Here is a 24,894-nt window from a genome sequence, read left to right on the forward strand (position 1 = left end):
TTGTAAATTCTGATCTGTTGTCTGTTTAGAGATGTGTTCACGGTGAAAGAATTCCAAAATGTCTGTCAAAATATGGTATTATTTTCATCGGTCGGTCTTTGCATGACAATCTAAGCTTGATTTTTAAAATTTAGTTTTGTAAACGATTGAAATGAACATACGAGAAGATCTGTAGAATTATGTGAGTTCAATTGGCGGATTTGTAATCTTAAATCAAAAATTATCTTTGATGACAGTTTTATTGTGTTTTCTTTAAGGTAGGTACGAACATTGCAATTGCTGAACTTTTGAATCTGATGAGCCTGTCTAGCATCTTACATTTTTCGTGCAAGACATCTCCAAAGAAATATAAATGTGTGTTATGATTCAAGATTTCAAAGCTGGTAGTTAATTTCTCCGATTTTTTTCTTTCTAGCTCTCCTGTATCTATTGTATGTATGACTACATGTTCAGGCAAAATTGTATTGAATCAACCTGTTCAATAACATGCACAGACATTTTTTTCAGGAATGAAAGCATAAAATACAGTAACAGACACACATATAAACAAAAATATAAATCATTATCCTGTCTGCATCCTATCTTCTTTCAATGAATAAAATTATACATTGCAGTGCATCTCTTAACAAAGATATGAAACAACAACACATTTGGTTGTTCATGCAGTTAGTGCTTTTCATGGTATACAGTACTTATTGTAAGTATTCTATATAGAATAATAGCATTTTTTGTTTTTGATACTTTCGTTATCATCAAGAATATTAAGCGAGCCCGCTGGGACAAGCTGAAATTTGAGCTGATGAATTCAGTATAAAAAAATAGAATGCCGTTAGTCTTTTAATCTGCAATCTGTCTACACATTCTGTTTTATTGTACAAAGTTTGAATTAAAATGAAATAGCTAGAAAAAAACTACTTATACACGTACCAAACGTTGGGCTCGTTGCTCGTTCCAATGACTGAAGTCGCGTGCATTTCATTGATAAATTGAAGCGGCTGGACAAGAAAATGTGCCGTGTCTGCACTAATACATAACGTCATTACCTAATATTTTCGAGTATCAAGTCCTGTCCATGATAATGAAAATATTAAGCAGTAAGATCGAAGGGAAAATGTACTTGTTGCCGAGAATATTAACTCTTAATTTTTTAACTAATTTCTCAAATATTGTATAAAGGATTTTCAAGGAACTAGTGATATTTTGTTTAAGAGCCAAATGATACCCACATCAGCGTGTGTATTTTTTTTTCGTTGCGTTCAGACACATAAGTGCCTTCGGCTGTTATCTGCTCTTTGGCCTTGTTGTTGTTTCTTTGACATTTTCTCCATTTCCATTCTCAATGTTCATAATGTTAAGTACATGTAATACCACCAAACGCCAACAAGTAATATCTGTATATCCCTCGGTATAACCATCATAGGAATAAGTACTTTCAGAACTGGCATGAAAGTAGGGATACCTTCTCGTTGAAAATGTAATGACGTAGCTCCAAACCCCCACCCTTGCATTGCTTGTCTGAATAGTATGACCCAACGTTAGGTATTTACTTGGTTTGTATGGTATTCTAGGTAAAGGCTTGTATCGGTTTTCGCGAATCTATTTATTTTGACTCGAGATCCGTGAAAACATTTTCGAAACCCCATTTTTTACAGTAAAAATGCATTATTGTTTAATTGTTCAGAGAAGAACAGTAATTAGCTTAAATACTTTATACATATTACAAACTAAATGTTTATTCTCGGATACAAAAGACTTTAGAAAATTTAGATTCCTCTTCATTTTGTTTTATCTCACTCTTTCTTTTAATAAAAGAAAATACAACAAGATTAAAGACGCCGATTGAGTAGTTTTTAGGTGATCATCAACGGAAGTCATAATCCTTACTTTATACACACCTTGGCTCATTAGTGTAAATCACAATTAATTGTTTTGTAAACATTTTAAACACTTTTTCATGAACATAAACAATGTATCATTAATTATATGTAAAAATTCTATAAAAGATAATCTTAGGTAAACACTCGTTGAAAAAGCATGTCAGAAATCAATACAGTGGTCAGTGACTGGAAATTTAATTACAGGTGTATTGTCAGATTAACTCTTCAATCCATTTAAATGCCGGAGGTCATGTTTTGACATATGTGTTTTAGTTCGAGATAAATAATGGATTTTGAATGCTTTTGTTAACCTTGAGATCGTAAATTTAGTTCGACTCAACCGAAATTTCGACACATCCAATTTCGACTCATCAGGAGTCGAATTACATACATTTATATGGAACAAAGTTCGGAACCACGTGAAAACTTCGACTCATCCGAAATTTCGAGTCAACCGAGTTCGAGACAACGAGAGTTAACTGTATACATAACGGGAAGTTTATCTCATATAGAAGACTCAGATCTCTTCAATCAACGACAAAAGCTGTGACCACAAGTAAGACTGTGGCCTAGACGAGAAGAAGTTGATAAGTAAAGCTAACGAGAAGACAATGTCTTTGTACCTATAGTCTAACTGCCAAAATATTAATCAATCTATGTTTTGGGTGCCTTATTATCCTTTGATAGATCAAAGCTATCCATTGTCTATCATTGGTTTTATCCAGAGTATCGACTCTGCCTAGAACCACGGAGTACAATAGCTTGGTACTCTTGAAAGTTTTCACTACACACATAATGTATTTTATATAAAAGTACATTTTTTCGACAAATTATTTTAGGGTAATTTTTGGTTTGATTTAAACGACATGGTACCAAGAGAAGCAGAATTGTCACAGGTTTATTTGTTTATATGGTTATATTTTCATTTGTGGATCGATTTCACTTTTTCACAAGATAAACACAAATATCAAATATTTTCTGTTTAGAAATTCGATATATATTCATGAAGACAAATCTATAACCAAGTAAGCAAACATGCCTAAGGAATGTTAGGTAATGCTACGTCTTTCAAGGCCTTGTTGTTTTAAACCCAACCATAAATGCCGTCAAAATAGTTTTGAAAAATGCGTTTTTATATGAAATATGAAGCACAAATATGCAGGTGACGAATACTTTGACCAAGTTCTGTATTTCATTTATTTTACCCAATCAGACTGTAATGTCTTTTGCAGGTATTACAGAAAAGCTGTTATTCTCCACTCCAACGTCTTTAAAAGAGATAGACTTGAAAAGTGGTGTAGTTCATGTGATTGCAATTCAAAATGACAGAGTATTTTCAATGGCGTATGATTATCAAGAAGAATATTTGTATATTCCAAGGAGAAATGAAGGAGACATAGCTAGGTATATGTTATAAATTTGATTGAGTTAAGCCATTTAAATTGATTTGTTATAGTGTGTCTTTCTATGTTATGATGTTACACTATTGTTTCAGAAAATGATGAGTTAATTGAATCGTTTAAACCAGCTGCAAGGCGCGTTTTTGGCGTATTGAATTTTAAACCTGATGCTTTTTGTTATCTATTAATCATGTTTTTCTTTGTCTAATATGTTCTCCTATTTATTTGTATTGTAGTCCTGTAATATTATGTTGTCATCTCAATGTTATATTTAACTTTGCCATTATAGTGCGAGGTTTGGCATGCCACAAAACCAGGTTCAACCCACCACTTTTATTCCCCTTTAAAAGTATCCTGTACCAAGTCAGGAATATGGCCATTGTTATATTATTGTTCGTTTATGTGTGTGTTGCATTTTAACGTTGAGTCGTTTGTGTTTTCTCTTATTTTTGAGATATTGAGTTAAGACATGGCACGGTACTTGTCTATCCCAAATTCATGTATTTGGTTTTCATGTTATATTTGTTATTCTCGTGGTGTTTTGTCTGATGCTTGGTCCGTTTCTGTGTGTGTTACGTTTCGGTGTTATGTCGTTGTTCTCCTCGTATATTTAATGCGTTTCCCTCGGTTTAAGTTTGTTACCCCGATTTTGTTTTTTGTCCATGGATTTATGAGTTTTGAACAGCGGTATACTACTGTTGCCTTTATTTACACCTGTCGGACGTCAGGAATCTGACGTGGTTAAGGAGTTGCCGTTTGTTTATGTGGTTTATATTAAATGTTTTTGTTTCTTCTATTTATTTAATATAGATTATGCCGTTATTTTTCACGTTTAAAGGGTTTTGCATTTTTAGCAATTTTTGGGGGTGAGCCCTTGCTCCGTGATGAAGGCCGTACTTTGACCTACAGTGGTTTACTTTTACAAACTGTGACTTGGAATGAGTAAACCTATGATTAAGTCATTTAAAAATTACTTGGTTTTCATTAAGAGCATGTGGTTACCATATTGAAAAATCAAATTATAAAAGGTATATATTTCGCTAATTATTATTAATAAAAGATTCCGACTTGAAAATCCTACCGGTGTATTTCTCTATTTTCCCCCTAAAATCCATTGTTATCATATTTCTTTAAAATTGATTAAGTATTTACAATTTTACTGTAGAGAAACATGCAATCACTACATTTACCCTGTGTACACAACAAAGGGCAAGTGTATTAAGCCTTTTGAAAACTGGGGTTGTCAATAGGCTTAAACTCTGTTTGAAAACAAGGGCAATCGACACATAATAGAAAGTACAAACAAGACTTCTTTTCTGATATCTTAAGATCTTTGCCGAAAATATTTCCTATAGGACTCAGACAAATCATGTACCAATTCATGATGTCGACTGTATGTGCAAGTATGTATGAAGTGTGGATTTAAGTATAAAAAAGAAGATGTGGTATTATTGCCAATGAGACAACTACCCACAAAAAGACCAAAATGACACAAACATTAACAACTATAGGTCACCGTACTTCGTATCTAATTTAGAACTGATTCAGCGTCCGGAGCGATCAACTGTTATAACTCATGTCACAATTTCATTATAAAGGCGTTTTAAAAAAAAAAAAAGGGCAAAACTCGGGACTTTGTCCGGTATATCATTTTTTTTTTATTAATATCTTCCGTATTACAGTATGTGAATTCCCATGCATGTACAACTCAACATATAGAGCTAGATTATCATACCCAACTATAACAGTCATATTCAGGATCTAAACTCTGTCGATAGATATAATCGGGTATACAATATTGTTAAAATCAGAGCAATCGTATTCTACGTCTCTATTGAAATGCATACACTAACATTTTTTTTTAGCAAGTTTAACTTTATATCGCTTCTTTGAATGCCTAGATTTAGATTAAAATATTGAATCAAAAAATAAATAATGAAATCATATGTAATGAAATCCCGTTGAATATCCTATATAATAAAACAAAATCCATTTAAATAAAAGTTTGAAACATAATATTTCTTAAAAAATAATTATGGAAACATAAATATCTTGAATATCTTTTAAGCAAAAAAATATTTTTTTAAAGAAATTTTCATAATATTCATATTTTCGTAGAAGTTAATGATCATACATACATTTTTTTTATTCGACCGTGTCGGCAAATTAGGAGAAAATGTCCATTTGTACATTTGTACATTTGAACATGTTTATCATAAAATTTAAACTCTGGTAATACATTTATACACAGGATGTTTAATATCACCTGGTTGCTTTTGGTTTGCACGTCTACCTGACAATATTTTGTTATGTAACATTACATCTCAAGTAAGAGTTCACCTGTTTGGAACAGGGATGCGGACATTTTAAAAGTATAAAATATGTATCTATAATTATTGTTGGGCGTTGTTAATTTCTCTCTTGGGATGAAACATTTGTTTGTTCTGAAAGGAATTTATCAATATCTGAATATATTTCTTAAGGAAAATAAATTACGCAGAAAACCGGAAAAAAACCTTTAAAAAAGAAGAGAAAATTTTTATAATCAATTTTATTGTAAACTATTTTCTGGTAGCAGTATATTCTGAATATAAGTCAAAATATATGTCCTCTTGTCACGCTGTAAATTATATTTTTTTATCCAGAAATTTTGAAATTAATCATCGAAATATCACCAAAGAAAACAACAGAAACATCAGAGATTTTGCCAAAAAAATCAAATATAATCTAGGAAAGCCTTACTATACAAATCCTTGATTTGATGCAACATTTCCATATGCATCATCCATCATCCACCATTTTGAAAATCCTAAAAAAATCGCTTTTTTAAATCGATGTTTCACAATTTTGCTCTGAAATTGAACTGTTGTAAGTAGTATTATTCGCCAGATTTATGTTTTAATACTTAATCGATTTGCAACGTTTTATTATTATTCACGGAATTTTTATATCTATTTTACAAGTAGACATGGGTATCGGTAATTTAGCAAAAAGTCAGCGGGGAAATGACGAGGACAAATACATGACAGAATTTAATAAAAAAAAATTAACTGCTATGACTAACATTGTTAGATAGAAATATGTTTGAATATGAAGGATTGATTTGCAAAAGTTAGAAAACGGGAAAATTCACCTTTAATGAAGTATCTAAGAATTTAATTTGGGGAAATATAATACAAAATTGCGGCTTGTTTACGTCACAAAAGTCACGTGATGTCTATTTTGGTTGGATATGAAATGAAAAAAAGCGATGAGCAGTAGGACCTGTTCAGAATTATATATATTGTATTTCAAGTCCAAATATTATCATTTATAAAAGTTTATAATTCTGGTTTAGCTTGGTGAGTTTATCTATATACATCTATTTGACGGAGCCAAGACAAGTTATAATGTAAACACATTATCAGCAATACACACTTTAGATAGTAAAAGAGAGGTATATTCAAATATATACGATATAGCATTATATATTATATAAATAGTGCAAAAAGATATATATATATATATTTACAAAATGAAGTTTTTATCACGCGCAGGTACGCTTATCCCAATTCTAAAAATAAAACGTTCCAAACTGTTGTCGCAGCACAGACACCAGAAGGTATAGCATTTGATGAGGTAAACAGACAGCTTTACTGGACAGAACATGAATTTGATGGGAAAATAATGAGATGTGATTCGGATGGATCTAATGTGACTATTATTGTTAGAGAAACATATCCTTATGTACTCACAATAGATATTAAAAATGGGTTTGTTTGATTATAAAGACAATAATATGAGACAATATCTGAAAAAAATCGAATTTCCCTGTCTCAAGTTGTTTTTATTTTTATTCAGGCATCTTTTTGGAAAATGTGAACTGTTCGTGTTAACAAGACTATAAAATGCATCAACTACACCAAATTAAACATTCTTTTTAATATTGTTTCTTATAAAAAAAAATCCTTTTAAAGGGTCACCCCCAAAAAAATCATAAGGTCCCTTGTTATAATCTGAAAATTTAATCATTTAAAGTATATCTAAATTTAGTTAATAGCCTTCCTATTTCACAAATCTGATAGATTGTATAAAACATACCATTACTGGTCAGATTTTTATATTACTAAAGCGTGTAAGAACATTTTGCATTTTAAAGGATATTTTAAATGTTGTCTCAAGGGGTAATTTCTTTACTGTTACTGCTGTTTTTTTTTCCATCAGTGGACACGTTTTAAAAACCAAAATTTTATTTCTTTTAATGTAATGTTAAGAGCATCATATCCTGAATGTATAACTCCACATGTTTAGGTGAATTGCAGCCAGTTTGAAAATCTGAACTCTCCAAAGATCAGAATTTGGAGAAATAATTTTGTTGTTCTCTCCTGTTACAGCCTTTTTGTGTACCTTCATAGAATATTTTATTGTCAGCACAGTACATGTGCTTTTATAGTATCTTAATTATTATTATATTAATATGTAGATGGAAAATAACCTCTACATAGTTCAAGTAATTGAACAAAAAGTACTGCGTAATTCCTTTCTGTTACGTTCTGTCATGTTACCTGGTAAAAAAGTAACAACAGGACCATAACCGGTAACAGGAAGGATGTTCAAGACAATTTCACTGATGAATCAAAAAGTTTATCAAGTATAAGCCAACCATTTCATTAAATATAAGTTATCATCACCATATTAAATAAATTTCAAAATAATATACAGTATATTGAATGAAAAAAATAGGTTTTTGCTTTTGATAACAGCAGATAACATTGTGCAATTCTAGTATAGTAGATAGTAACAGAAAGAAATTTTGCATTACCTAGGCAGGATTTCATCTTACAAATACAGTTTGAAAGGATAAATGATATTGTTTGCTGGTATCTTCCAATTGTGACCAATCTGATATGATCCGTTTTTCCTCACCTATAAAATAAAGCCTTTTTGGAGAAAAAAATCCATTCTGTTTCAAACTCTGTCCTCTTACTATTGTCCTGTTACTCAAGTTTCTTTCATGTTACCGACATATCTGACTATATTTTTAAAAGTATATTTCTCAACCTTTTGTATTGCAAATGCTACAACCAATAATTGGCATTTGAGTTTTGCAGGATAGACTACTAATACACAAATAGTGTCTTAAACTTATTCCTATTCCCATTAAAAACTTTTTAAAATTGATTCACAAAGAACTGGATTCTTTTTTGTACCATTTTTAAAATTGCCATTGTTTCCATATAAAACAATTGTTGGAATAACAGACAACAGTTTCAAGATCCTCAATGTGTTTTCTTCGATTTGTGCTATTAAGATATCGGGTCTAACGACATTTTTTTCTTATGGCCGAAAGTTAGACTTTATTAAGATATTGTCTCATATGTTTTTTTCCTACAGAAAAAGTAATCTCAATGTCAATGGTTCATTTTTATTCATCACCAATTGTGTTGCAAACCTATTATCATATTTCAAAATATATTGATTCTAGCATTAGATTTCTGTTTCTTATTCCTATTTCTACTATGGAATAGATTACATAATTAGGGAAAATAATAATATGAATCATCAGACTACATGAGGTTAACTGAGTTTAAAAGTTATCACAGGGCATTAAAATACATAAAAACTGAGTGCCAAATATGATAAGAATCTCAGACTGTGCGTGTATTGCAGGTCATACAATCATAATAACAATTTGTTAAACTGTTCACCTGCATAATGTATTTTTGCCTTACAATTTGTTATGCATCATTTTTCAAATTGTGTACTTTATTCATGATTTTGTACATTTACTCTTAGATGGATATTCTATGGTCAATCGCTTGGGAACGGACAAGTTAGCAGACTTGCACTTGACGGAAAGGACAAACTAGTCATAGAGACATTTACAACTAATGTATATGGTATAAAAGTTGGTATGTCAATTATATAATAACGTGAATAAAAGGAACATTTGCTCTGGCGAAATAACTTACTCTTAATATTTGACAGCTTATAATTTTTAATGACATAAAAAGACCAAAGGTCATAATATTTACTAAAATAATTATCATTGATGATCAAACTTTCTGAAAGGTTTGTAAAATACTGATTAGGTATTTTATTCTATGGGCATAAAGAGCAAAGCTATCGATGAAGTTCACATTGATTCGATATGAAATAAAGAATTACAGTCTTAAATATTGTAGTTTAAAAGCAAATATATATTTAGAAGATAAGAAGATCATTCATTGTCTTGTTATTCCAAATTGGAACCAGAATATATTACTTTGTTAAAAAAAAGATGCAAGCATATTTGTTTATCATGATTTTTTTTTAATTCATAGAAAAAAAATACATGTTAATGCGTCTGTCAGTTACATTATAATAACGTGAAGATAAACATACAAGGACTTGTTCAATATGATGGTGTTATATTGAAGCAAAACGAAAGAGATCGAACAATTTTGCAAATCCCGATAAACATGATAAACTCCAAAACTAACAATTACATAATAAACCAATAAATACACACATTAATTAAATTCAATGCATTGCCTTAACTAGTAATTAATGTAATCGTTGTCATTAGGTTTATGAAACGCGGGTTATTCAGTGAGCACCACATTTTTATTTGACTTTTTTCATCAACAGAAAATAATATAAGTCACTCCTTAAATCAACAACATGTATTTCTATTATTGTAAATAATATTTCAAATGTGAAGCATAGTTTATTGATAAATTCACATGTTTAAACTTTATCAATAACAGGTGCATGTTGTGAACATAAATATGAGCTTTCGTAAACGCAAATTTGAATGGTTTTTCCCGAATTGTGGTATTAGTATGAGTAAAATAAGTTCAGAGCAGATGCTTGTCGTCATGAGAGCAAACTGTATTGAAAGTCAGTACTTTATTTACAAAAGGGTGTATTGATTTTCGTTGATGAATGAATTACTCGGTATGTCCTCCTTCCATATAACGATTTAGCATATAAAGATAGAGTGCGTCATATTTACAATCTAACCAAGTTATCATATATTCAAAGATATACATACAATCAATAGTTACTGGTCAATATAAAAAAGTGAAGATTTACAAAACCAATCAATTCATATTTTAAGATTGATACACAATAATGTTTAACAATAAATTGTAACTACAAAAAAACAAAAAAACTGTAGAACAGTAGATGATATGAACACTTTTTTCATCTTCACGTTTTTCATAAATATTTAGTATTGCAATGTTTGTTTCATTCTGAAACTATTACGAAAATACATCAATTCGCAAACACGTTTTTAGTTATCTGTTGTTTCAGATGTTAGTGATAAGCTGCTTTATTGGATGAATTATGGACCAGGCAATTTAAGATCTGCTTGGTATAATGGATCTTATGTCACTACAGTAGTCACTTACAATTCTGGACATAATAACAGAAACATTGACATCGTTGGTGATACAATCTTTTTCGCAAGCGGAAATACAATTGTGAAGACTAACAAATACTTAGGACAACTTCCGACTGTTGTGCATAGAGATACAGAAGAAATTTGGGGTGTTTTGTATTATAGGAGAAATGGTAATAAAGTATGAATGATTAAGAACACATACAAATTAACATTGCCCTACTTCGTCAAACAGATATACAGAAAAATTACAGAAATAAAAACACGAAGCAGAAGATATGGAACCACACAAAAACTTTGGGTAAGCTCAGGTTCTCCGGACGGGTATGCATATCCTGTCCAAATGTGGAACCCGTCGTGTTGCTCATGTTAATACAAAGACAGGTTTAAATTATTATTATTTCAACGCGAATTTAACAATATTTAAATAATAGAAGATCATAGTAGTTGTGAGACTCTTGCAAAATAAGTGTTATTCATGTTTCAGTATCAAGACTTTGAACCCGTTTATGCATGTTTGTGTTGTAACGGTTTCAAATATGTGTTTTATGTAAGGATTGGTCTTGGGTTATTTATAAAAAGAAAGGCGTAGAATGTCAAAGGGACATTTAAATTCCTAAGTCGAACATAAACTGACAATGTCATGGTTACAAAATACATTATGGAACATAGAAAATCAAATACCGAGTTACACGAGCCCCACCGAAAACTAGGATTGATATCATGTTCTTAGAAATAATGACCAGATCCTGTTTAACAAGTGGCATCCTTTGTATTATTTATGTTAACACAAATACAGGGAAGTTGTAGACCATCGAAGCATATCTATATATGTCACTGCATATTTAACACTCACAAATAAAATGTAACTGTTTGTAATTGAAATCTTAAAAATCAATGTTAAATACAAATTATCCGGAAACATTTTCGCTTCAATTCTGCCATAACATTGTCTAACAGCTAACAAATTGCTTTTTTGTACAGTTATTCATGCTTGTAACAGTTGTTTGATACTATGTATTTTAACTATTATTATAAACATATTCTAGTTAAATGAAATCAGGTTCTTTGAATGATTTTTTTTAATAAAATTTTACAATCTGAAATTTGATATACGATTATCTTACAAACTCATATTTGTTTAATATTATCCCTTCTCTTTGGTACTATGATTAAACACTTATAAAATTATTAAATATTAGAAAATAGCAAATGGAAAGAAATTTGTCTCTTTTTTATCGATGAGTCAATAGTTATAAAGGTACCAGGATTGTAATTTAGTACGCCAGACGCGCGTTTCTTTTACATAAGACTCATCAGTGACGCTCATATCAAAATATTTATAAAGACAAACGATTACGAAGTTGTAGAGCATTGATAATCCAAAATTCCGAAAAGTTGTGCCACATACGGCTAAGGTAATATATATAAGCAGTCATGTTTCTGTTTTTGACTACTGTCTTAATATCCTTGGAGAAAAAGTTATGGATTTATTGAACAATTAACTTCGGTAACCTTGGAGGAAAAGCAAATAAAAAGAAAAAAAAAACACATGGTAAACCTTGAAAAGAAAATAACCAAACAAATTTCTACGGCTGAATGCATTTTATTTATGTTGTATGAAAAAAATTCATCTCACAATGTTTTATATTTTAATAAACAAGAGCAGTTTCAAATATATGACATAAGTTCATGAGGTACGAAATGGTTGATGCATTTAGCCCATAGGATACGAAATGGTTATTATCGTGGGTACAAAATTGTAAATGTTGGTATACATTTTTGGGTACGAAATTGCAGAGGTACGAAATGGTCAAGGTATGAAATGACTTGTTCCATGCTTCATAAGGGTAATATATTTCGTGCCTCATTTTGCATTAGTCACGTTGCACATGGTGAGTACAATTTGATTACAAATCTCAATTTGTGATGTTACTATGGATTATGGTTCAATAGCTTCCGTCCATGCAGAAACCAGTGAAATGAAGTTCAGAAATGCAAGCTTTGGCTTAAAATATTGAAAACAACACGTTCTTAATTCCTTGCGTCCGAAGCGCAACGTATCCATTGAGTGCCATACACATACATACTTAATATGAAGACACTACTGAAATGCAACAACGCTTGTCAAGCTGACATCTTCTTTTTTGTGTACAGTATTAGCTTTCATTCCACCATCAGTCAATCTTCAGTAGTAATTAAATTATGATGCAACCGTAACTGTAATATCCTTATGTCAATTTCCATTAGAGTCCACAAATATTAAGTGTCAATTGTTAAAACAGTGTAATTACAGAAGATGCGATTATATCACTTAAACATATTTTAGTATCTTTTACATACAAGATTGATATGTTTATTATGTACAAATGTAATTATGTTTTGCTACTGATGATTAAACACGCTCTATTATACGAGTTTAGATGTTGATTATCAAATATGTTATGAAAGTGTGTAACACAAACTACACGAGAAAACACCTAATTAAGCGATCAACCAAAAAAAGGACAAATGTACTATCATAGATTGTTGCTTCATTGCATATGTTGACACTTGCTTTTGCCTTTGCTCTTGTTTGTTTTTTGTTTTCTACCAGCTTGCAAAAAAGAACAATAACCTGAAGAAAGTGATATTCAAGAAAATGATAAGACGGCGGATAGTATCAAATGCATATATACATAGATATAATTTGACGAAAAAAATGAGGAAATAGTATGTACATCATTTTGTCTCTTCTCAAGTTATGTTTTATCCATAGATGAAGAACCCTTTAATCTTATTAACGTAGTTTTCTCTTACACAATCAAGACAGCTTTTAACATATAAACAACATACACAGCGGTTACAATTATAAATGAAAACCTCATAATCTTCTTTATAGACATAAGAAGATGTGGTATGAATCAAAATGAGACCGCTCCAACCAATTTGTAAAAGTAAACCATTATAGGTCAACATTTAAATGTTTAAAAGCTTGAACAGTTTAAATTCGTTTTTTGTAAATTTGTGTTTTTGTTTGTTTGATATTTTGTTGTTGTACATACACTGCGTCAATAACTGTGGTGTTCCTTATGTCAACAACTTAAGCTTTCCTTTTTATTTTTTTTTCTATCTAGTTGCTTCTTATGGGTACAGAAACACCGTAAGTTTGTTAATTTGACAAAGGAAGAAAATCACAAGAACGCACAATATGGCATTTTCATAATAAAGAAGGAGAGAACATTTCAAAAATAGTAAATAAAAAACATACGAACGCAAAAAATAACATTCTCCTACACTATGAATTCTTAAGATTGGTGCATAGACTGTTATTTAGCTTGAATGATCTGGACTATTTTGTTTGATACACATATTGATTTGGCTTTAAAGAAAAACATCGGCTTTATTTAATTTTTTGACATTTCTATCTGCAAATATTTTGAATAAGAGTAAACTAACAAAAAATTCAATTTAAAAGCGAAATAAGTGAAACAATAATTGATTTTTTTTAAACTTACACTGTTGATATTAATGACTTAAATTCAATGTACGAATCATTCCGCAATTTTGATAACATAGACATTATATGAACGATTGATCTTCAATGAACAAATAGTAGCTCATCAATTATTGAAAAACTTAAATTATTTAACTACATAAAAGTGTTGGATATTTAATTCAAACTTTCTAGATGAACTTTATATTATGTTCCTACAGTAACACATAAACAAATCTTCTTTTTTGGGGAATATACAGATGTCATGGTGTTGTCGTGGTTGCTTTCTGGTTAGAGTTAAAATTAAACCTTCCCTTTTAACTAACATCTTAGTAGAGGACAGTACAATAGTTTGGGACTGCCCTAATTACAGCTCAGTATGCTTTGATATAGTATCATTTACCACAAACTCATTCAGTATTCTATCTGATACATCTCATCAGAGTTCACTTCCATCTAACTGTATCAAACCTATCCACGCATCAACACCAGACAGAAAGAAGAAGGATAAAAGTCAAAAAAGAGTACCTATTAAGATGCTTACAGTAAATTTTCTGTCGATAAAATCAAAACAAAGATAAGTTAAGAACTTAGTCGAAAACACTAAAGCAGATATTGTCCTAGAAACAGAAACCTGGATAGACTCTTCTGTAAAAGATAACCAGATTTTCCCACCAAATTATACCATCTACAGAAATGACTGCAACATGAAAGGAGGCGGGGTGCTAATAGCAATAAATCATGACCATCTAAGCACATCTGTACCTGAGCTACAAACAAATTGCGAGATTGTTTTGTCTAAAATCAGCCTAGCTGGCAGTAAAGACCTTTATATTGCATCCTACTATAACCCTAAAACTTCCAATGAAGAAAGCATTGAAGAACTTGGACGAAGTCTTGAAAAAGTTAATGCTACAAAGAATGCCCTCATAATTGTTGGTGGCGACTTCAATCTCCCAGGCTGGAACTTGAAAAGAAGAACCCTGAAACCAAAATCAACATGACAGAAAAACCACTACAAGTTTGGCGACATTCTTGACGACAATGGAGTTGTTCAACTAGTGAAGGAACCAAAAAGAGGTCCCAACACGCTCGACCTAGTGATTACGAAACCATCAAAGAGGAAATAATTCAAATCCATGAAAAATCAGAAACCTAGCTTCAAATGGAAGCTCAGCAGAGGAACTCTGGTTATTGTTCAAAACCCAGCTCAACCAAAGTGTAACCAACCATATCCCGCACAAGTTAGCAAAACAGTAAGATAGCTTACCTTGACTAACACCAAATCCAGGTAAATTGATACGTCGCCGTGATAGACTATACAAAAGAACGACAAAGTCGGCGGATCCTAAGATTATATCAAAATTCAAAGAAACAGATTGAAAGTACATCGAAAATATAGTAACACCTAAAGAAGAAACCCAACCACGCAGCAATATGAAACGTTTCTGGACTTATATGAAGACTGATAACAGCGATGTGGCACCACTACGTAGTGATGGAGTACTTCACTCGCATCCTGTTGACCAAGCAACAATCCTGAATAAACAGTTTCAATCTGCATTCTCTTCCAATGAAACATTTAGTCCAGAACAAATCAAATCTCGTTGCAACATGCTAGGTCAATATCCTTCTGCTGAAGATCTAATCATTACAGAAAATAGAGTGCTGAAACTTCTTACAAAAATGAATCCACATAAAGCTTCAGGACCAGACAACCTAAAACCTAGAATACTTAAAGAACTTGCTACCAAGATAGCCCCCATTTTAACTATCTTCTTTACAACATCACTTAATGCCGGGGAAGTACCATCTGACTGGAAGAACGCCAACGTAAGCCCAGTCTTTAAGGTTTATGTACCCTTCTGTAGCCATTTTTGTACGAATTTTTCAAACCTCAATTGTATCAAAACTACAGCTATAATGAATAATAGAGATAGGCCATTTAGTACATATTTCAAGGGGAAACTTGATGCAAAGCATTATTTTTTACTGTTTCATTGCATGTGATAGAAAAAGAGGACTTTGTGGCAAATAAATCAAGATTTTTAGAGAAAATCCACAGCCTTTAATACAGAGATTTTTGTTATAAAATTTGAAACATAAGTTACTCACCTGATTTTCTATGATGTGCTAGTGTTTATTTTTTACAAAAAGTTCTAAGCGACCTGTAAATTCCAAAACACCTCGTGCTGAGTCACTAAAGTCGAGCGCACCCTAAAAGGTGTACTTGATTTTGGTCATATTTATATTTGTTTTAACCAATAACTACATTTATAAAGTTGTTTTAAGAAAATCAATGCTAGCACTGCATGCAATAATCATATTTCTACTAGTCATAAAATTGCCAAATATTAGAGTACAATGTTAAATGCTGTGGATTTTCTATAAAAATCTTGATTTATTTGCCACAAAGTCCTCTTTTTCTATTAAATGCAATTAAACAGTCAAAAATAATGCTTTGCATCAAGTTTCCCCTTGGAATATGTACAAAATGGCTTATCTTTATTATTCATTATATCTGTAGTTTTGATACAATTGAAGTTTGAAAAAATCGTACAAAAATGGCTACAGAAGGGTACATAAACCTTAAGAAAGGAGAGAGATACAAGGCAGAGAATTATCGACCAATATCTCTGACATGCAACTGACGTAAACTCAAGGAACACATTATTACTAGTCATATTATGAATCATGCAGATCCCACATTATTCTATATCCATTACAACACGGATTTCGTAGATCATGCGAAACCCAGCTGATTGAATTTGTGGATGACATCACCAACAACATGAGCGCAGGAAAGCAAACGGATGTTCTCATCATGGACTTTTCGAAAGCCTTTGATAAGGTCGGTCACAGTCTTCTAATTCATAAACTGGAACACTATGGTATCCGCGGAAATGTAAATAAGTGAATCGCTAGCTCCCTGTCTAATCGAACACAAGCAGTAGTTGTTGATGGAGAAAGTTCATCTCTTATTGATGTAGAGTCAGGAGTACCCCAAGGCTCAGTACTTGGGCCGTCATTATTCTCGTTCTACATTAACGACATGCCAGATGGAATTAAATCTACAGTCCTACTATTTAAAAACACACAATAGCTTACCTTACAATATCATCAGACAAAGATTCACATGTTTTACAACTAGATCTGGACAAACTTGGAATATGGAAATCAAAATAGATCAGCAGGAAAATCAGAACAATTACAACTGCATACAGTCTACATGGTTAAATTCTTGAGTCAGTCAGCAGTGCAAAATATATAGGCTGCACATTTACATACGAACTCAGATTGAATGACCACGTAAACAATATATGCAATAAAGCAAACCGAACAATTGGTTTCCCAAAAAGAAATTTAAATATAGGATCAACAGTTAAGGAGAATGTCTATAAAACATTGGTACGTCCAATTGTTGAATATGCCAGTCCAGTATAGGATCCATACCTTAAGACAGAGACTGACAGACTTGAAATGGTACAAAGAAGAGGAGCTCGCTACGTTTCCAACAAACATTATAACCACTCCAGCGTTAACTTGATGCTAAAACATCTGACATTAACATCTCTAGAACAAAAAATTTGTAAGGGTTCCGCGGAACACAGTGTCTCGCCTACTTTTGCTGTAAATCGCAGGCTCAACAAAAAAGAGTCAAAAAATCAATAAAAATATTCCTCTAAATACAATCTTATGATTGTAAGAAGCTTCTGTCCAAGTTTGGTAAAAATCTAGAATAGTTAACGAATCTAAAAAAATGGTTTGAAAACTTTAACTGTATGTAATATTAACTGGAAGAAAATCAAAGTCAATTTATAAGTAAAATATAGAAAAAAATGGAGTTATCTTTTTACAATTTTTTTTTTTTTTTTTTTTTTTTTTTTTATTTTTTTTAATAAAATAATGTCTTTATTGCACTTTTCTTTGCTGTTGTAACAAATTACTCGACCTACAGCAGTTGGCCGAGTATCCCTGTGAATTAGTCACTGGATAACCAGGGAATTTATTCAGTGAATTCATATATAAGATCATAGCTTGTTAGTTTTACAGTTCATGGTTATTACATACATTTTACAAACTATATTGTTTCATGATTACGGAAAGTGTACAGTTTTGTCCGGTTTTGTTTCAAAAGATTAAAACATTATGATCGTTGACCTTAACCTTATTGATGAAAACCGTTGAAGCTGGTTGATCAATTGTCCGGATTAATTTATATGTTTTATTGATACACACGAACAACTTCAACTTTAGTTAAAAATTACATGTGGTAAGTGTCGACATTGTTGTTGGAAATTCATTTGATTAAGTGATAAAGTGTGTGTAAAAGTATTTTGAGACAAAATTCTGTACATTTTCACAAAGCATGCTGTTTTGGTTTATTACCACGTGCTCAGCTCATATATTGTCAACTTTTGATACACAAATTCTATATATGAAAAAAAATATTATATCTAGCTATTCATGATCATATGTATCTTTTTACATCATTTAAAAATTTGCTGTTTTTAGCATTAATATATATGTTAATTTCGTATGTTTTTAAAAATTCATTTCTGAAAACTGCATAAGCGTCTATGTCTTTTTGTTTATAATTTGATATATGAGTGCTTTTATGAATTGAATATAATAAGACAGTTAGGAAGAGATTTATATCATTATACATAGGATCATGTATTTTATAGCCAAGTACTAAAGTTTTAAAATTAAAAATATGTGACCCAATTTTTATTTTGCTTACAAGTACATATATTTTCTTCCAAAATTCATGAAAGAATTGACATTTGAGAAAAAAGTGTTCGTAATCTTCAGTCACGTTACACAAGTCACACATACTTGTTTCTTGTATGTGCCATTGTAGTAATAATTGTTTACATGGTAGGTAGTCCAAATAATTATGACGTCTTGAAAGGCTATTATATTTTTTTTCTTTGACGCCTTACTTCGACGTCATAATGCTGAAGACGCCATTTTCGGTTGGACTTTGAGAGCATATTTTGCTCTCAACTTTGAGACCCAATTTAGCCATCAAATTTTCAAAGAAGGCTAAAACAAAATGCATATATAAAAATTCTTACCTTTTATGTGTTTGTTTTACGAAAATATTTCCAATTAATCCCTACAGAAATAATAATATAAGTAACATTTCCATCCGAGGCGGGAACATGTCGACTGCATTTTTTAAAACGTTTGTCGGATTTCTTTTTAGGAGATTATAAAATAATTTTTACACCAAACTCGGTAAAACCCGAATTTCCGGGACCATTGTTTTACATTATCCGGAAATTCAGGTTGGTCAAAATGTACCGAGTTTGGTTCAAAAATATATTTTATACACCTTAAATGAAGCATCTTGAGGAGAAATCAGCTAAACGTTTTTATAAAGCAGTAAATTCCCAATCAAAGTCCAACTGAATATATGAGTTTGGCGTTATGACGTTGATGTAAGGCGTCAAAGAAAAAAAATTATAATAGCCTTTCAAGACGTCATAATTATTTGGACTACATGGTAGGATGAAATGGAGTAATTTCCATCTTAACATTTTATATTTGTTATTAATTAAATAGGTAAAAGTAAATTGAAGCACATTATTTATTGGAGTGATTGATTCTAGATGAAAGATATTTTTCCATTTGGAGAACCCTAGTGGTCTCTCCTCATTTTTGTTATTTAAATAGTTATATATATCTTTGGATGACATATTTTCAATTAGTTCTGGGTTTTTTTTAACAGTCAAGGACAAGTTTAATTTTGTTTTTACAGAAGTTTTCAAAGATTTGTCAGATTTTAATGTACTAACCAATTCTTTTGGAATGCAATTTTTCAATTTTAAAAGTTCTGAGATCCAATTGGTTTTTGAGGTTAGTTTCTCCAATATAAGTTTTTGTGATATGTGCCCTTTTTGGTCAATTATATCATTAATGAAAATAATACCATCTTTTATCCAATTTGGATAAACTAAACATTTTCCTTTAAATTTTATATTTTTATTACCCCACAATATTTGCTGCCTAATATTTCTAAAATTTATGATAGGCGTATTACTTGTTGGTGTATTATATGCTTCATACCAGCTCTTTAATATGTTCAAGTAAAATGAAGGTAGAACATTACTTAAATTAGGTAATGATTTTATGTTGTCAGGCATCATATGAAATATAAGGTTGTTTTTACCAAATTTATTGAAATAATATGTTGGAATAACTTTCCAATTAGCAAATTCTTTTGACGTTAATCGTTTAACCCATGAAATATTTAGTGCATTTAAGAAGCAATCAATGTCGGTCATTTTTAGACCTCCATTTGTGTAATCTTTGGTAAGTGTTGAGCATTTTACCTTTTCTTGTTTATTATTCCATATAAAATTATAACTAAGTTTTTTAAAATCTTTTATGTACATTTGGGGTATTGAAACAACCGAAGCTAAAAAAGTAAGATTAGGTAAAATAAGCGACTTAACAACTGTTATTCGTCCTATCATGGTTAAATTTCTTTTTTCCCAATCAAGTATTAATTTTTTTGTCTGTTTCATTGTTTTTTCAATATTTAATTTGTCACATTCACTTTTATCTAATCCGAAGTAAACACCTAGACTTTTAATTGGTTCTTTGCTCCAGTGTATATTTTCAATTTTTTCTTTACAATGTTTAAGTCTACCTAACCATATACCTTCTGTTTTAGATTTATTCAGTTTCAAACCAGAAAGTGTTCCAAATATTTCTATTAGGTTTAGTGCTTGGTGTATTTCATTTTTTGAACTGAGAAAGAGTGTTGTGTCATCAGCCAATTGGGAAATTTTTAAACTATGCGTTTTTTCATCAAGTTTAATTTGAAACCCTTTAATGTTTGAATCTTGTCTTACCCTACAGGCCAGAATTTCAACTGCTATAACAAAAATAAGAGAACTTAACGGACATCCTTGTTTTATACCACGGTGAAGACTATAGGTTTCTGAGATCCAGCCGTTATTAGACAGGCATCCTTTAGTATCATTGTATAACGTTTTAACCCATTTTAAGAAGGAGTGTGGTATTCCAAATTTTAGTAGAGATTCATACATGAAGGGCCATTCTAAAGAATCAAAGGCTTTGGAAAAGTCTATGAACAATAAAACCCCATCTATATTAAATTTTTCTGAGTAGTCTATAATATCTTGAATCTGGCGAATGTTAAAACCTATGTACCGATTTTTTATATATCCATTCTGATCGCTATGAATAATTTTGGACAACACTATCTTTAATCTTTGCGCTAAGGCATAGGCCATAAGCTTAGTGTCTACATTTAATAAAGTGATTGGCCTGTAGTTATCTAATGATAATGGATCATTTTTTTTATATAATAAGGAGATAACACCTATTTTTTGGAGAGTTGTCATTTCTTCTTTTTCATAACATGTATTAAATACTTTCACTGCAGATTCTTTCAGGTATGGCCAAAATGTTCGATAAAATTCTACACTGAGACCATCTAGTCCAGGGGATTTATTTAGTTTCATGTTAAATATAGCATTTGTACATTCTTCTAATGTTAGGTTGCCCCCCAATAGTTCACTGTCATTATTGGATAGTGAGTGATCTATCTTTGTTTGACTTATATAATTTTTTATTTCTGAAGGGTCCGGTTTAGTACTTTTATACAAATTTTGGTAGTAATTTTTCCCTAGAATAAGAATATCCGACGCGTCTGTAACAATATTACCATGGTCATTTCTAAGGGCGGAAATGGTTTTCTTGGTTTGTCTTGATTTTTCAAGACCCAAAAAATATTTTGTGTTTTTTTCCCCTTCCTCTGCCCATCTGACTCGGGATCTAATTTGTGCACCTCTAGTTTCTTTTACATATAAATTTTGCAAATTGTTTTCTACATTATTTATTTCTTTTTTAAGATGTTGAGAATTACTTGATTTTTCATTTAAGAATTTTAACTTATTTTCTAAATGTTTAATTTCATTTTTACTTTCAGCAGCCTTTTGTTTGCAGTATGCAATGGTTACCTCCCTTACTTCAGTTTTGAAAATGTCCCAAGTAACTCGAGGATCATTATTTTTGGTGAGTATTTTTTCTTGATTAGTATCAATTAGTTTAATTATTATTTCTTTGTATTTTGTATCATTCAGTATACTGTTATTTATCTTAAAGAATCCTTTGCCTTTATTTTGAGCTTTAAGTCTTATTTGTAAAGAGATTGCTTGATGATCTGTATGTGATATTAGTGCAGGTCTTATGTCTGCTGATATTATGTGCGGTCTTATATCTGGGCTTATTAGAAAAAAATCAATTCTGCTTGCAACACTTCTATTGTTTTTTCTTCTCCATGTAAATTGACTGCTGTTTTGATTTAGTTCTCTCCAAATATCAATAAGTTTATATTTTTTTATAAGTTGCTTTAAACTGTTAACAGGTTTATTTTGATTATAAGGGCTAATACTTTTTCTATCAAATGAAGTTAAACTTTCATTCATATCACCCCCCATTATTAATATTCCTAAGCGGTTATTGTTAATGATATTGTTTACTTTTTTGAAAAAAGAGTTTCTATTTCGACGAATGTTCGGAGCATATACATTCAGTAGCGTAAAAATATTACCATCAAGTTCTATGTTAATGAGTATTATTCTTCCATCATTATCTCTAGTTTCATTAATAGTTTTATATTTTATGTTATCTTTTATAAGAATTGTTACGCCTCTTGATTGTGAATTTCCAAAACTATGGTAAAGTTTCCCTTTTATCTCATTGTTTATGACATTTTCATGTTTTTCAATAAAGTGTGATTCTTGTATGAATAAAATATTACATTTTTGGTTTTTGCACCATAGGTTTAATCTTTCTCTCTTTTCTTTTTGCCCTAAGCCTTGACAGTTTAAGGAACATATATTTAGTTTTTCACTCATTATGGAGATTATTTATTTTTATATTACACGTCATGCACATAACTTCAGAATTATACAATAGAGACAGAAGGTTGAGCTTAAAAAGTAAATAAGTTGATATCATATTGTTAATATACACACTGAAATTGTTTACATACACATATAAGTTATACACATATAAATTATACACATATAAATAATATAGATAACAGTTGAATTTTATTTCTAAATTACGTAGTATCATGTGTTTAAACCTAACATTAATCATGATGATGAATTTTATGTTGTGTGTGATAATCATATACTTGTTCACATGTTTGTTTAAGAAAAATAAAAAATAAATCATTATGACGTTTATTTTCTTTTTCAGGTTGATGTGTCCGTTGCATAGAACATGTAGAAGCGATTTTGTATTTTGCGCAAATTTACTTTTTGGATTTTCATGATACACAAATAGGAGTATTTTTCTCACAGCGTTATGAAGACTGTGATTTTGGATATAAAGTAGAAGCATAATAATATGGCAACTGAACCATGATGACTGGATTTTCCTGTTCTCTTTGCTCAACAATTTTATTTTGATATTGAATATCCTATGAATATTGAGAAGGAAGTGTACAAGAAAATTAAATATTTGTGCAGTGTATAATGTACATTTGATTGGATTTAACAAGCATAAAAGTATTGGATTTATGATAATATTTGGATTATGTCTGTGTGAAAATGTGATTCTAGAATTTTCCTGATCATGCTGATCTAATCTGAGTGTCTTACTTAGCATGAGGAACTGCTGATGTACATGTACATGTATCATAACTCTTTTTATGCATAATGTTTTTTTGCGGATAACGTTTACAAAACATTTGATAGTTGTGATCCAGCTTTTATTATGACATTTAGTTGATAGATATATAGAAATTTGTTTGCCGTTAAATAGATTGTGAATTTTTAAAAGATGAGTGCTTTTCAACATGTTCAATATCAAAAATAAATTACATGTATACATATATTTTTGTATTACTCTTTCATGGGAATATGTATAATCTACTATTATACCATATCCGTTTTTTTTTCATTTTTTATAATATAGGTAAAAACAACAAAAGAGACAAAAATAACATAGATAAATTTACATACACACATGATTATTTACAAAGAAATATTTGGGTGTTGGCCACACAAAAAAAAGGGGGGAATTAAAAATACAATTTGTTCTTTAATCATAGTACATTGACCTGAATTATTTCGTCTTCAAATGAGTTAATGCCCTTTTGGTTTTTGAATAGGGACGGATCGTTCATGGACTTCATCAGTCGGTGTTGTTGCTGGACGCTTTTCACTGCGAGAGTCTGGTGTTCCCGCGCCAAATTGAAACATTGTTGTCTGAATATTTGATTTTTTGGCTGTAGCGTCTCCTGATTTTTTCCTTCGTTTTGTTGTTTTCTTTTTTTTCTTTTTGGGGTTTTCCACTTCCTCCAAAATATCATTGGTTTTATTTTCGAAAGAAAATGTCTCTTTGGTGATTTTCTTCGAGGCCTTTCCGAGTACATTTGATAACTTTTTCGGATTGACTTTTGTTGCTGATTTTGAAGCTGCTACATGCATGTTTTCTTCTGGTGTATCATCAATTGACTCAGTGTTAGATTCGTCGCTGTCAGTGTCACTTTGAGAAGAGCTGCTGCTTTTTGACTCATTTTCGTGAGGCATGCTGTTACTCTCCTTGTTTTGAGCTTCAAAACTTGGACAGTCAGCCTGCTTATGCCCTGGGAGTTTGCATTGTTTACAGACCCAGTCATTTTGACAGTCTCGAAATCTGTGACCATTTTGAAAACATTTATTACATACTAAGTTTTCATTTGTTGATGGCATTTGATCTTTGTGGAAGACCGTAGCTCTA

General features: G+C 31.0%; 1 protein-coding gene across 4 annotated transcripts; it reads left to right on the plus strand.

The window, feature by feature from the left end:
• The first annotated feature begins 620 nt into the window (after positions 1–620).
• On the plus strand, positions 621–24,006 carry LOC134691999 (low-density lipoprotein receptor-related protein 6-like). 4 transcript variants are annotated; one of them, XM_063552334.1, is made up of 8 exons: positions 621–697; positions 3,110–3,281; positions 6,814–7,029; positions 9,053–9,168; positions 10,556–13,355; positions 13,760–13,785; positions 22,088–22,173; positions 23,368–24,006. In XM_063552334.1, exons 1-5 carry the CDS (start codon positions 634–636, stop codon positions 10,828–10,830), a joined length of 843 nt encoding a protein of 280 aa, XP_063408404.1. In that variant the 5' UTR covers positions 621–633; the 3' UTR covers positions 10,831–13,355; positions 13,760–13,785; positions 22,088–22,173; positions 23,368–24,006. The 4 variants fall into 4 exon arrangements, 3 of the variants coding, with proteins under 3 accessions (XP_063408404.1, XP_063408406.1, XP_063408405.1); XM_063552336.1 differs by having other exon boundaries at positions 22,091–22,173; XM_063552335.1 differs by lacking the exon at positions 13,760–13,785.
• The last annotated feature ends 888 nt before the right edge of the window (positions 24,007–24,894 follow it).

Source organism: Mytilus trossulus, chromosome 12, assembly GCF_036588685.1.
Source record: "Mytilus trossulus isolate FHL-02 chromosome 12, PNRI_Mtr1.1.1.hap1, whole genome shotgun sequence".
In the NCBI taxonomy this organism is placed as follows: Eukaryota; Metazoa; Mollusca; class Bivalvia; order Mytilida; family Mytilidae; genus Mytilus; species Mytilus trossulus.